This window comes from Pelobates fuscus, chromosome 6 (assembly GCF_036172605.1).
Source record: "Pelobates fuscus isolate aPelFus1 chromosome 6, aPelFus1.pri, whole genome shotgun sequence".
NCBI lineage: Eukaryota > Metazoa > Chordata > Amphibia > Anura > Pelobatidae > Pelobates > Pelobates fuscus.
The window spans coordinates 142,786,281-142,799,956 of record NC_086322.1 but is presented as its reverse complement, the minus strand read 5'-3'; the positions used below and the strand labels follow the sequence as shown (position 1 = coordinate 142,799,956).

Below are 13,676 nucleotides of genomic sequence, written 5' to 3'. Positions count from 1 at the left end.
CACATGTGCATTGCTGAGCCTACTTGATTACACCCTCTCCAGCATAATTTATATGTATCATCTTTCTTTATTTTCCAAAGTTTAAGTGGAGTTACATACCATCTATTTAAGATTTTAAAATACATTTCCCTATATGAAACATGTTTTATTAATTTATCCGTTAAGGTAAAAGCTCCCACCCATACTTCTATGGGCCAGGATTGATTTAATTCTTCTTCCCAAATTCTTATACTTAGAGATTTAGTATCCAACTCCCTATCTCTCAAAACATTTTGACAGTAAATGCTCTAAAACATTTTGACAGCAAATGCTTCTTATTTGTTGAACATATTATTTTTTCACAGGCTGTCAATTGTCTAAACTGCTTTAAATGATAACTTGAGGATGAAATCTTAAACTTCAACTGGTTATATTTCATCCATAAACTAGTAGGAACTTTAAAATTAGATTGTAGATAATCAAATGAAAGAAATTCATTGTTTACATATAAATCCTTTAAGTGTCTACAACCCAATTTCCAAAGCCTCTCAAGCAAGGGAGAATTAATCTTTTCCCGCAGCCAAGAAATAGGAGTAATAGGGCTTGGGAATGGGATCAGAGAATATTTACAGTTCAATTTCAACCAACTTTTAGCAGTGTACCAAGTTGTCGAAGCTTTACTATGCACTAGGATACGTCATCTCGATAGATTATTGAGTTCAGATGTGTGTGTTTAAAAAAAAAAAAAAAAAGCTTCTATCGACACCCAATTATTGTTCTTTTCCTCTTCCTCCCATCTCAGCATATGTGCCAGGAGGGCAGCTTCCTGATATTTCTTAATGTCTGGGTATGCTAACCCTCCACTAGAATTTTTTTTTTTAACCATAATTGGTATCTTAATTCGCATTCTTCTATTCTGATGGATAAATACGTCAATCGCCCTGTGCAGCTTACTAAGCAAATAAATGGGACACTGCCAGGGTATGCAGCGCATGATATAGGTGATCTTAGGTAATATTGTCATCTTTATCGCTGCTATTCTATCCGACCAGGAGATATTAAGGTTTTTCCATGTAGCCAAGATTTGCAATATATTAGAGTAAACTAATTGATAGATAACTGTCAGTATTCTTTTCATTTCAACAAAGAGTTTTATCCCTAAATGAGTTGTTGCCAATTAAATGGATATAATTTAATTAATGTATTTTTCTCAGACCGCCCCATATTAAACAACAGTGCTTCAGATTTCTTTACATTTAACTTATAATTAGAGACTACACTGTACTCGGTTATAATATCTTGAAGAGCTTTTAGGGATTTTTCAGGATTTCCTATTGTTATTGTTACATCATCCGTATAAAGCGAAATTACATGGTGACTTTGGTTTACTTCTATTCCTGTTATATCTGACGATTCCCTAATCGCATTCGCCAGTGGTTCAATAATTAAGGCAAAAACTAATAGGGGTTATGGACAACCTTGCCTAGTGCCATTTGAAATGCCAAACCTCCTCGACCAAAAGTTTTGGCCAGTTACACTAGCAGTCGGGGAAGAATATAATGCAGCTATCACCTTGGCAGCAAATTTACCTACACCATATTTTGATAGGGTGAGGAACATAAAGTCCCAATACACCCTGTCGAAAGTTTTCTCAGCGTCAAGTCCTTAGAAAATTGCTGCTATATTTTTTTTATATATTTTTTTTTTGAATTCTTTATTTTTGTTGTGCAGGGTGTTACATGGTAGTGACATACGCCACATCAGCGTAATACAAGATGTACATTAGTTTGACAGTGGCATGAGGAGTTGCACATTTTTTCAATTTTAAGCTTGGCTAAACAATGAAAATAGCAATAGTAAAATAAAATAAAGTAGGACGGTCAACGTTTAACAGTTCTATATTAATTATATTAATAGTACGGTTTGTGCTAATAGTGTGGTTTACATTGCAGTTTACTTATGCTAGTTTGTTTTCCACAGGTTAATACAAGAGAAGACATTAGTGTGTCGTTTGGGTCTTAAAGGCGCAGTAAATAGATTTGCTGACTATTAGGCTAGCCTAGGTAACATTCTACTGTTATGCTAACTGGTCGTTTAGTTGCATGCCTGCTGAGTGTGTTAGAACATGAAAATGGTATGGTTTAGTGTAACAAATATATGACCCTAGGTTGTAGGTTGCTAGGTCTGGGTAAACATATGATATTAAATGATATGAGCGAAAGTTTTTTCCCCTTGGGATTGGGTTATCCGCCGATGCCTCTGACGGATGCACCAGGACCAGTCCCGGATCAACTGACCCCGCACATGGGCCATTTGGGATAGACAGTCTCTGCAACTGGGCCGGGGGTAACCCGCTCGCCTGGCTGAGTGATGGATGTGCTGTTGCGGTAGGGCGCTCGCCCTTTCGGTGTTCTCCCCTCTGTAGGCCGTGGGTAGGTTTCTTGCTGGTCGGTCCCCAACCCTGCTGTGGCATAAATTGTGTCGCTGTTGGCTCCGCCAGTCCCCTTGCACTGGGTTGTGGCTTGCGGGGCGGTTGTTGCTGGGACCGCTGGGTGATGGGCGGGTCGGGCCCACCGGCGGGTTCCGTGCTCAGGCTTGAGGACGGTGCCTTGTGTCGCTTTCCGCCACCCTGCTCCTCTTCTCTGTTCCCGCCGGGCGGCCACTCCGGGGCCACCTGGTATGTTCCACCGCAGGCAACGGCGAGTCGCCGGACGGATCCAGGCTGCAGCCTCTTTCGCCGCCAGTGTGAAGGGTTGCGTTCTGGCTTTAAGTTTCACCCACAGGTAGGTACAGAGCTTGTGAAAGAACTCTATTGTGTCTGTGGGTGGCGTGGGAGGCGAGTGCTTCTTTGTGTGCGGCGTCGCCATCTTTGTTGGGCCTCGACGTCTCTGTATGAGTGCGGGTTTCTTCGCTTGGGTAGGCAGGAGTGCTGGGGTGATAGGTCCCAGCGAGGACCGGGATATCCCCCACCGGTCCAGAGGGGGGGGTTGCAGGGCTGAAGCGTACTCTCGTGTACGAGCTCGTCCCGGGTCAGGAGATCGGCCGCCTCCCCCGGATTCCAGGCTTCGCTCTGGTGTAGGCCACATGGCCGGCGCAAGTTTTCCTGCGGCGCACAGGTGCCGGGCTGGTGTCAGTCGATTGCTCTTATCGTGTTCAATTCGTTCCCGGTCCCTGTTTTCCGCTGGCAGCTTTGGATCTCTCTTTAGCGGCGTTCTTTTACCCATCAGTGTGGGAGATCCCTGAGTGTGCGACCAGCCATCTTGGCTGTCAGGCCCCGCCCCCTTTTTTTTTATTTTTATTTTTATATTTGATCACTGAAATTAGATTGAATAATTTCCTGATATTGTCAGAGCCCAATCTCCCCTGAATAAAACCCGTTTGATCCAAATTGATCAATCTGTGGTTATATTGATTCAATCTCTCCGCTAAAATGTTTGCGTAATTTTTTATATCCACATTGAGCAAAGATATAGGTCTAAAGTCACTGCATTCTGGTGTTGATTTATTTGTTTTAGAAATTGTAATTATTTGTGCTTCCAACAGCTACGGGTGAGCTCGGCCTGCTTTCTTACTTTCATTTAATGTTTGGGACAGATAGTTAGAAATCTCCTCTTTACAGAGTGAGTAATATTGATTGATTAACGCATCTGGGCCAGGTGCTGAGCCCAGTCTTAATTTTGAGATTGCCCACTTAACTGTCCCAATAACTTTTTCTCCCATAACTTATAGTTCTTCTTATCTCCGTCAAAGCAAAACCTGTTCCATTGGTTTACAGAATCCCTTCTGGGCCCATCACATGTTGCAGTCTGTGTACTCAGGGTAGCACACAATAATGGAGGACCAACACCACATACGCGTTGGCAGGCATGCTATTGTAACTGGATGCTGTGGCTGGCTGGCAGACTGGTGTGGCTGCCAGGCCTATTACTTCCCCCAGGTCTTTCTCCACCTACCCCTTTGCATGTCTATTTTTCCCCTCCTTGTGTGTCTTTTTCCTCTTCACCTCCATGTGTCTCTTCCTCACCAGCCCTTCTCTGTGTCTATTTTTCCCCCTATCCCTTTTGCGTGTGTCTCGTTGTACCCCTCTATGAGTCTCATTTCCCCCACCAGACCCTCCATGTCTCTAATTAACCCCCCCAGCCCCTCCATGTGTCCCATTCTTCCCCCTCCTGTACCTTGTGTGCAGCATGGCCGAGCAGGCAGATCACGGTAGAGGAAGTTCCGTTCACTCTTCCTGGTCTGACAGGAAGCAGTTCTGTGCTCTCCATGAGCACTTTCTGTCAGACCGTTTAGGGAAACAGAAGCTCCTCTACCGCGGTCTGCCTGCTCAGCACGCTAAATTCGGTGACCGGCAGCGCCTCCCTTTTGCCAATCATCCTGCAATTGCGTTGTACCATTGGCACTCCCCTTATCAGTGGCATCCAGGGTGAACCGCCTCCCCACCCCTCACTTAGTACGCCATTGATGTTAAGAACTCTTAGCAAGGGGTATGTACATTGCAGACAGATGTAGGTGTGGAAATACTTTGCTCTGGAAGTTCCCCTTCCCCCCTTTTAGTGCATTATTATAGATAATGTGTGAAGCAAATAACTTAACTGTTTACTCCAGCCTCCACGACGACTTTAACAAGATATCTTGGAGGAAGAAATCTCTAATATGCACAGTTTCTGCTTGAAACGCTGCACATAAAGAGATATCTACTGTTTTGTACCGGGGTACCTCCAGCACACCTGACTTAAGCAGCCCGGAATGCTGTTCTAGGCTGCCAAATGTGGATTCTTTGCAAAAATGAAGACTATCGTCAGCGCACACTTTGTGATGGTGATGGACATAGTCAGCTTCTACCTTTGCAGGCAGCACTGTGAGCCCATCTGCAAGGAGAAGCTTGAATGTATTTTCCCTTGGTTCACTCCCTCCCTGCTTCCCTGCATTGCGAGTTATTTGTTTTTGTTTCGTTTTTTTTTTTTACAAATTTTTAGAAATCCCACCCAATCCCAACCCCCTTGTGGTTTAGCAGCGGTTTAAAGAATATGTTCAGCATCCAGGTGCGGTTTCACTCATCATATTGTATGAGTAGGCCTGCACAATAGGTTTAGCTATACTGATAGCCATACTACTCAATTTTCACTATATTCACAACCTTCCAAGCTGCAGTGAGTAAAGGAAGAGACGTGTATCACTCAATCCATGACTATTGTAAAATTAGAGGAAAGGTAATTGCATCGTCAACCAATTATTGTATTATTTACAGTGAGAACCATGATGTTATACAATACCCTGTCTAGAGAAGTGGTAACTACAGACATTCTGAATTTATATGTACAAATGTTCTAATGTTTTTGCAATGTAAAGTAGGTTATGTAAAGTGAATAGAATATTATAGTTCACAGATTAGCTTGACTGTCTTCTGCTTGACCTTCTTGATGGTAAAAGTGGTAAATCAAATTATAGATCAATTGTGACCAAGTATAGGTGCCCTGCTGTTTAGGAACTATGCCCAATGCTTGCAAATCATCATGGGAGTTGTAGTAAACAGATGGAGATCTAGCTTTGGCCTTTCCAGTGATAGATACTTATGTGCATATAAAAGTAGTCTAGATGTATGGTGAAAAAAACATTTTAATTTCTCTAGAAAGATAACTTTCCTTAGTCAAGATTGTTAGATGAATAATTTTTATCTATATTGCAGTTATGTATAAATGCTAATAAAAATATGGTGTTCAAGATTTCAATACATTCCTAATGTTTTCCTTTCCCCCTTTCAACAAAATTTACAGGAGCTCTAATGAGAGTATAGCCATCCTTTTATATCAATGAAGGCAATATCTAGGTTTTAATTGGTGAACTCATTTTTTTCAAGAATTAAACCTACAGAACCCGCCATATGTCCACTCCACTCTCGTTGATTACCCTTGCTGTTCACTTGCCTACTGTTCGAAGTTTCCTGATCACCATCTTGTACTATGTCTTCTGAGGTTTAATGAGTACCTTAAACTGCAGAGAGAATGGGAACATAGCTAAGATTTTTACATATGTATGAAGGTGGCCGCTGAAAACAGCTGCATAGACATTTTCATATTGATTGTCCAAAGATATGCAAAAGATATGTAGAAAACACCCTTTTAGAACATAATAGGTCACACAGCTCTGGTCCAAGGTTATTCCAGCACTGTTTCCTTCTAAGGGCCTAATCCGTTTTGACAGGATGTGTGTGAATAGCCTAACCTAGCCTGGCCTTGTTGGAAGTAAAGGAACACCAGAATGATATTAGCTGTTTCATCTGGTAGCAATTAACAGTTTTTATACATTTTCTGAAAACTTATGGAAGGCAGATATCATGATTTGAGATTAAAGATTAAGCTCTTTAGTTCTGGAGGGCCATGTAATGTGCTGGAAAGCTTTTGCTTGCCTTTTTACAATGTGTCCTAATTTATCTCCATCTATCAGATTCCAAAAGGAAATTGGTAAAGACATAAAAAAGCACAGAGAGAACATTACCAATACAAATTACTCATCTTATTACATGAATTACCTCTGCTAATTTGACAGTGTACTGGTTATCTTCTTCACAGAAAGGTATGTCAGCCCTGAGGACAAGTAAGGCCATATGTAACCCTCCTGAAAATTGCTGGGAGAGGGCTCTCTTTATTCTGTGCTTCACCTCTTCATGTTCCAAGCTGCTATGAGAAGATCCTGGTGTGTCCAACACCTGTAGTTTCAGGCAGAGTTCTTTACCCATACGCCGAGCAAACTGAGGTATGTAGGTTCGGCAAAGCTGGCATTCTTTGGTTAGAGAGTATGGGGAAAACTTACTTTTGAATTCATAACTTCCCAGCAGGCTGTTTCCAATTGAACTCTTCCCACTTTTAGTCTTCCCCAAGAGAAGGCAATTTATACTGAGCTCATTGTTGTCAGTCATTTTGTGTAACCTGCATGTTAAAAATAAAAATTGTAAATACAACCATTATTATAGGCTCTCTAAAGATTTATACTGTGTTCTAGGTCTAATTTTTCAAACAACAATGTTTAAACAAAAATTATAGGCTAGACGCCAAAATCTTGCTTTAGAAAGTTGAGTGATAATAAATTAATTCATATGGCCTGAAGATTTGTAACTGTATGTTATTATGGACATCAAACGGATTGCACATATAGCAATAATTACAATTTTCTGGCCAACAGATCTTTATAACACATCACACATTTACTTATCTGATCATCATCTGATGGAAGGACATGTATGTTACCCAAGATGGCCTGACCTCTTATGTGCTTAAAGGAACACTATAGGCACCCAGACCACTTCATCTTAATGAAATGGTCTGAGTGCCATGCGCCCCACGTGTTAACATTGCATCTGGAAACATTGCCATTCTGCAGAAGAGTTAACCTGTCTCTTGTAGGTGTCTATTTCTAACAGATGGGAAAGCATTTTATTGGCTGAGATGATCAAGATCATTAAATAACGTAGTGTCAGTTTAGTAACATGATTGTTCACATGGATTATGTCACTTCATATGGCTTTTTAGCACTTTGAACACGGACACTAGGAGGTCTGAATATTTTTTAAATGATGAGCGACTTATTTTGATATACTTTACAGTAGTGATGGTGCGCAACAACAAAAATCGTATTCACTATGGACTTCTTATAGAGAGTGAAAGTAACCCTGTGTACATGAAATGAGGTGTATACAGAGTGGAAATATTATAAGTAATTGAAACACAAACAGTGGTTGTGGTATACTTGCAAACATGGAAATCACTCTGACACCTATTAAGGAGACAAAAACAGAAAAAGAGCTCCTAGTGCAGCATAGTAATTCACTTATAGATATATAAAATAAAGCAAACAGAGGTGTCCTTAAGGTATTACACTCACAAGATTGGAGTGGTAAAAGCACCACTCGTTGATATAGCACTCAGGGAGGATCAGCCCCTAGAGTCCGGGTCCGTGAACCAGGAAGTGATTTGGAGACAGTCGGCAACAGCAGCCAGGACAGCAGCCGGAAGATTTTGTACATTGCATGAGTATATGGAAGTTTGTTTGCGGTTTCCTGAGGCTGGTGAGCGGACTAACTACCTCCACAACAAGTTTTGCTGTTTTTAAATTGCTATTAATAAAGAATACTTACCTGAGATCTGGATTGCAAGCTTTTTTCCACGGATCCCACGGACTCTAGGGGTTGATCCTCCCTGAGTGCTATAGCAACGAGTGGTGCTTTTACCACTCCAATCTTGTGAGTGTAACACCTAAAAGGCACCTCTGTTTGCTTTATTCTATGTATTTATAAGTGAATTACTATGCTGCACTAGGAGCTCTCTTTCTGTTTTTGTCTCCTTAATAGGTGTCAGAGTGATTTCCATGTTTGCAAGTATACCTACAGATTGTGCTTTGTTTTACCACAACCACCATGGCCGCCATCAGGGGGTGACAACCATGACGGTTGTCACAGGCCCGGCCCCCACGTGGATCAGCGAAACTGCCGCCGGTGCAGCTGCATGAAGGCCGCGAGGAGAGGCAGCCGACTCACATCATCCCCAGCCACCCTCCTGCGACGAAATGGTAAGGAAGAGGAGGGTGGCTGAAAATCAGGTGTGTGTATATATGTATGTGAGCATGTGTCTGTATGTATGTATGTATGCCAGTATATGTATGTATGTATGCCAGTATATGTATGTAAGCCAGTATGTGTCTGTATGTATGTATGCCAGTGTGTGTCTGTATGTATGTATGTGTGTATGTATGTATGTATGTATGTATGCCAGTATGTATGCCAGTGTGTATGTATGTATGCCAGTATGTGTGTGTATGTATGAATGTATGTATGCCTGTATGTATGTATGTATGTGCCTGTATGTCAGTATGTATGTATATATATATATATATATATATATATATATATATGTGTATATATCAGTATGCAGTATGTGTATGTATGTATGTATATATGTTTGTCAGTATGTATGTTTGCGTGTATATGTGTGTGTGTGTCAGTATCTCCCTATGCATGTGTGTATGTCTGTTTCAGTATTTGTATCTGTTAGTATGTGTGTATCTTTCTGTGTGTGTATTCCTGTGGGCGGGATTTGGAGGCGGACCCTGTGGGTGGGCTTAAAGGGTGGCCCAGACCTTGAGCTGTGTTAGGGGCCCCAAAATTTCTGATGGCGGCCCTGACAACCACTGTTTGTATTTCAATTACTTATAATATTTCCACTCTGTATACACCTCATTTCATGTACACAGGGTTTCTTTCACTCTCTATAAGAGGTCCATAGTGAATACGATTTTTGTTGTTGCGCACCATCACTACTGTGAGTTATTTTATGTTCAAATCGTTTTACCAGGATTTGTTTTTGTTGGTTGCTGCATGTACTAAGATTCTTCTCCCATTTGCGCCATCCTTTTTATAATCGTTTTTTCTTTCGACTATTTTGATTAACAGTATTTGGTTATCCATGTATTTGACAGTGGCAATAGTTTTATTTATTTTGATAATAACCCTGTAGGGTCAAAACTTCGTTTACTTGTTGGTGTCATGCAATTTATGACACATTTAAATTACTGTTAAGAGTTCTCTAAGTGCTGCCATTTTGTTGGTTACTTATCTGATATGATATCTATTTAATATTTTTCATTTTTTTTTTATTGTAGCTTGTATCCATGATTCAATATAACTGAACTATAGTAAAGTTAATACGTGTTTCCAGGTAAAATGTGAATAGAGTTAAGAGGCATTGTTAAATAATTTGTGATATTTTTCCTCTCCACAGGTAGCCCAAAATGTTTTAAAATGATTTATCCAGATGGCAAGAAAGCTATTTTTTTTTTTTATTTAGTATTTTTGCTGTGCAGAGATAAACATAGAGTTGTGTCTTGCCACAATAGCAGTAGGCACAAATGGCGTAATACAAAGCTAACATATGAAGTGGCATTTAGTTGAACATGCACATTTTTAGAGTTATAACCTTACACATAAACACATAAAACCATGCATGGAAGACAGTAATAAAAGACTTCTGGCTAAAACTGGTGTTGCAAACTTATGGGTAACGGGATTGTTAAGATTAGTGTAGAGTTCCTGGCATGGTCTGGTTGGACAGAAGATTTTATTAACCTTGGGTGATTGTACTTTGCTTGTCTACCTTACGGGTATACAAAATGACAGTTGTAGGGTGGGTGCAGTTCATATGCGGGTGTCTGTGACCAGTGTCTTTGGGTGTTTGCCTCTTAACTTCAGCCGATGCCCTTGGGTGGCTTGTCCTGTGTCCGGACCAAGATGGCTTTGTTCCAGGGTCTGGTACCTCTCCAGCCCCAGGTCTGGGTTAGAGCCGGCATCATTAGTCCACTAACTCGGGTACTTCCAGTGTCCAAGTCTGTCCCTGTTGCAGGGTGGACGGATGGTGTAGTCTTCCGTCTTTGTGGGCGATTCGGGGCTTGCAAGCCCCTTGTGGCTCTCGGCCTGGAAGGGCAGCCTTTTGGTTGCTTACTTGGTGTCTCTTTTAATGCTCCCTGAGTAGGCCCCTGCGCCTCCGGTCGTCCGCCATGTCTTGTTTCTTTCCTGAGCCCAGTCGCTATGAGCCGCTGGAACTTGAGACAGAATTTGGCAAATGTCTGGTCGAGCCGTATAAGGGCCTCGGTAACATAGTGACGGGATTCACCCTGGTAGGCTCTCACATCATGCGTGTCGCAGTGTTGGACGTCTGACATTTTTAGATTGTGGAGTCGGTCACCGCAGTGTTCTTGCTTGGTGGATGTCCGTAAGCGTGCTTGGTCAGACCGGAGGGGACCGGGATTTCCCCCCCGGTCCAGTGGGGAGGAGGGGGGAGGAAGGGGTGTCGCTGGACTCGGTCCGGAAGCCCAGCGCGAGGAGACCGGCCGCTAATAGTATAATTACATGGATGTGTAGTTCCTCACTCCATCATACAAAATGGGAGGATATTGGAAAGGGAGGATACATATTGGACATTCTCTGTTTAGTAGAGGTCCTGGGGATCCCCCTTTTTTAACGTTAGGGCTAGCTAGGACCCAATTTTTATTTAATTTTTCATCCATTTAGGTTGTAAGTTTTCACAGTAATAACGCCTTCAACTCCTGTATATTTGTAAAATTTAGTTTGTCTGAGATGTATTGTACCTCTGTTTTTTTGCTTGTGACAATTGTACCTATGTACAGCACTGCACAATGTGTTGACGCTTTATAAATTAAGTATAATGATGCTTTTTAAATCATTTTATTTCTGAGATTTGTGAAAGAAGGTTTTCACACAAATGGAACTGACTTGTGGTTATTTTTATGTGATTTTGATCTGCCATGAACTGCCGTCTGCATGTTAGTGTGTGTCATTACATCTGACAGGGATAATGATAAATATTACATTGTGAAGTCTATATCACAATTGCAGTTTCCATGCTTAGTATTGTGCCTGCATTCACAATAATTTAATTGGACACAAAGATTTAATAAATTACCTGTTAACTTTAAATAAGTGTAGCAATTCTACCGCCACACAGATTCGGTTGCCCCATCAATGCTAATTAGTGCTATTTCATAAATATACTGCCAATATAGTGCACAGAACTTTACAAATAAAGAAAGGGGATATTTTGAATCAAAAAATGCCCTGCTCAAATGAGCTTAGAAGTTCTGAGGCAGTGATGTTACCACTGCTGTAACCAGCCAACTGATTTTTTATCAAGAAAAGAACAGTTCATTATTGTAAATAGAAAAACAAATTCAGTCTATTGAACAGTTCCTCCCATGGTAACAAAGCAAGTTTTTTTCCTAATATATTTATTAATGTTTTGTGTAATATAGAATAACAGTTAACATAACAATGACATATATATAAACACTAACCTATGAATCGTTGTCGAATAAAACACATAAAAAATAAAATATACATACAAATTATAATTTCCTATATATATATATATGAGACAAGTAAAATATGTACAGAAGTAAAAATAAATTCGTTATAGTAAGCCTGGTACTAAACAAAAAAATCAGTAAGCAGAACAAGTATTCAGCCAGGTGGGAACATGGTTAAAGTCTGTAATAAAGCAAATTTAATTCACACACATGGGTTTTCACTGCACTACTGACTGAGAACCCATTATGTATGCCCTCCATCTAAATGTAATTTCTCTTCCACTAACAGTTAAAGGATCACTATAGTGTCAGGTAAACAAACTCGTTTTCCTGACACTATATAATATAATATATTATATTATATATAGTCCTTAGGTCCCCCCCAACCTCAGGGCCCCCCTCCCGCTGGGCTGAAGGGGTTAAAACACCTTCAGCTACTTACTTTAATCCAGCGTCAGGCTCCCTCGGCGCTGATGACCTCTCCTCCCACACCAACGTCAGCTCCTGAGTGGAGCGGAATGCGCATGCACGGCCAGAGCTGTGCGCGCATTAAAAATGCCCATAGGAAAGCATTTCTCATGCTTTCCTATGGACGTTCTGCATGCTGAATGCGATTTTCGCATTCAGCATTGCAGAAGTGCCTCTAGCGGCTGTCAGGAGGACAGCCACTAGAGGCTGGATTAACCCTGCAATGTAAACATAGCAGTTTCTCTGAAACTGCTATGTTTACATCTGAAGGGTTTAAACCTGGGGCACCTGGCACTAAGACCACTTCATTCACCTGCTAAATAAAAACAGTTGGCAGTGCTTGCAAGTGGCTGCAGGGTAGATGAGACATTGGTGTCAATAAGTCCTGTGAAAGAGACTCAATCACTTGAGATGTCACACTTCATGAATCTAGCAGACTCCACCTGTCAAACCTCTTTACCACATGTGCAGTGTACATAGGGCCAGCCACACAGAGATTCATGAGTTTTATGCAGAAACAATTAAAGCTATTCCGTTCCACTTGCCTTCTGGGCAAAAGGTTGTCAGCTATCCCCTGGCTGGCACTTATTGATCATCACTATGGAACTAAGTTTATTTAATACAAAATGAAAGCTAGATTATTTTGTAGTGTAATAATTACACACATGAAATAACAATTGAATAATAATTTAGAAACTGCGTATTTAAATAATGTTAGTCATTGTTATCCCTTAGTGGATACACTTACCTTCTCCTGAGCTAGATGTGGTCGCACGTAGCGCTCAATGGACTTTGAGACTTTATCTCCGATGATGCCATTGGTACCACTGTGAGGATAACACTGAAGCTTTGTGTTAGTTAATGTGTTACAGAAAGATCAAAGTTTATAGCAGTTACCTTCTGCCTTATGCATTCAGGCTATTGATAAGGGAAAATTATGTACACAAAACATTACTTAATTGTATAAATACTCATTGTTTGTTAATTTCTGTCTTGGACAGAAGTATGTTTAATCTCCGGGTGAAGAACGGTGTGCAGTACACAAAATACATATTATCATGTTTTAGCCCTGTGATTGTGCTAAGCGACCTTGGAGTGATATGACTTTGACTTTATTTAATTTAACAGAAGAGTTGGAAGTCTGGATTCAGGGCTGGCAACACCAGCAAAGCTAAATGCTACTGTGACGGACTGCTGGCACTCTGACTGAGTACCTCTGTCAATCGATGCTCCTAGTGCTTCCTGAGGACTCCGAGCACTCCAACCGACACCATCAGCACTGCGGACCCCACTTCCAGCGATGCAGCTGCGCCGGGGTCTCGCCGTCTCTCACCCACCCTGGATCCACGACCAGGATC

The 13,676-nt window shown here is 41.2% G+C and overlaps 1 protein-coding gene across 2 annotated transcripts in view; it reads right to left on the bottom strand.

The window, feature by feature from the left end:
• Positions 1–13,139, bottom strand: part of GIMD1 (GIMAP family P-loop NTPase domain containing 1) — a 29,839-nt gene extending 16,700 nt beyond the window's left edge. The window contains exons 1-2 of one of the 2 annotated variants that reach the window (XM_063460065.1): positions 13,067–13,139; positions 6,512–6,908 (exon numbers count right to left, since the gene is read on the bottom strand). In XM_063460065.1, coding sequence (XP_063316135.1) covers positions 6,512–6,898 — 387 coding nt within the window. In that variant the 5' untranslated portion in view covers positions 6,899–6,908; positions 13,067–13,139. Of the gene's footprint in view, positions 1–6,511; positions 6,909–12,292; positions 12,420–13,066 lie in introns of those variants that run through there. The other variant, XM_063460064.1, reaches the window with a different exon arrangement.
• Between the last annotated feature and the right edge of the window lie 537 nt (positions 13,140–13,676).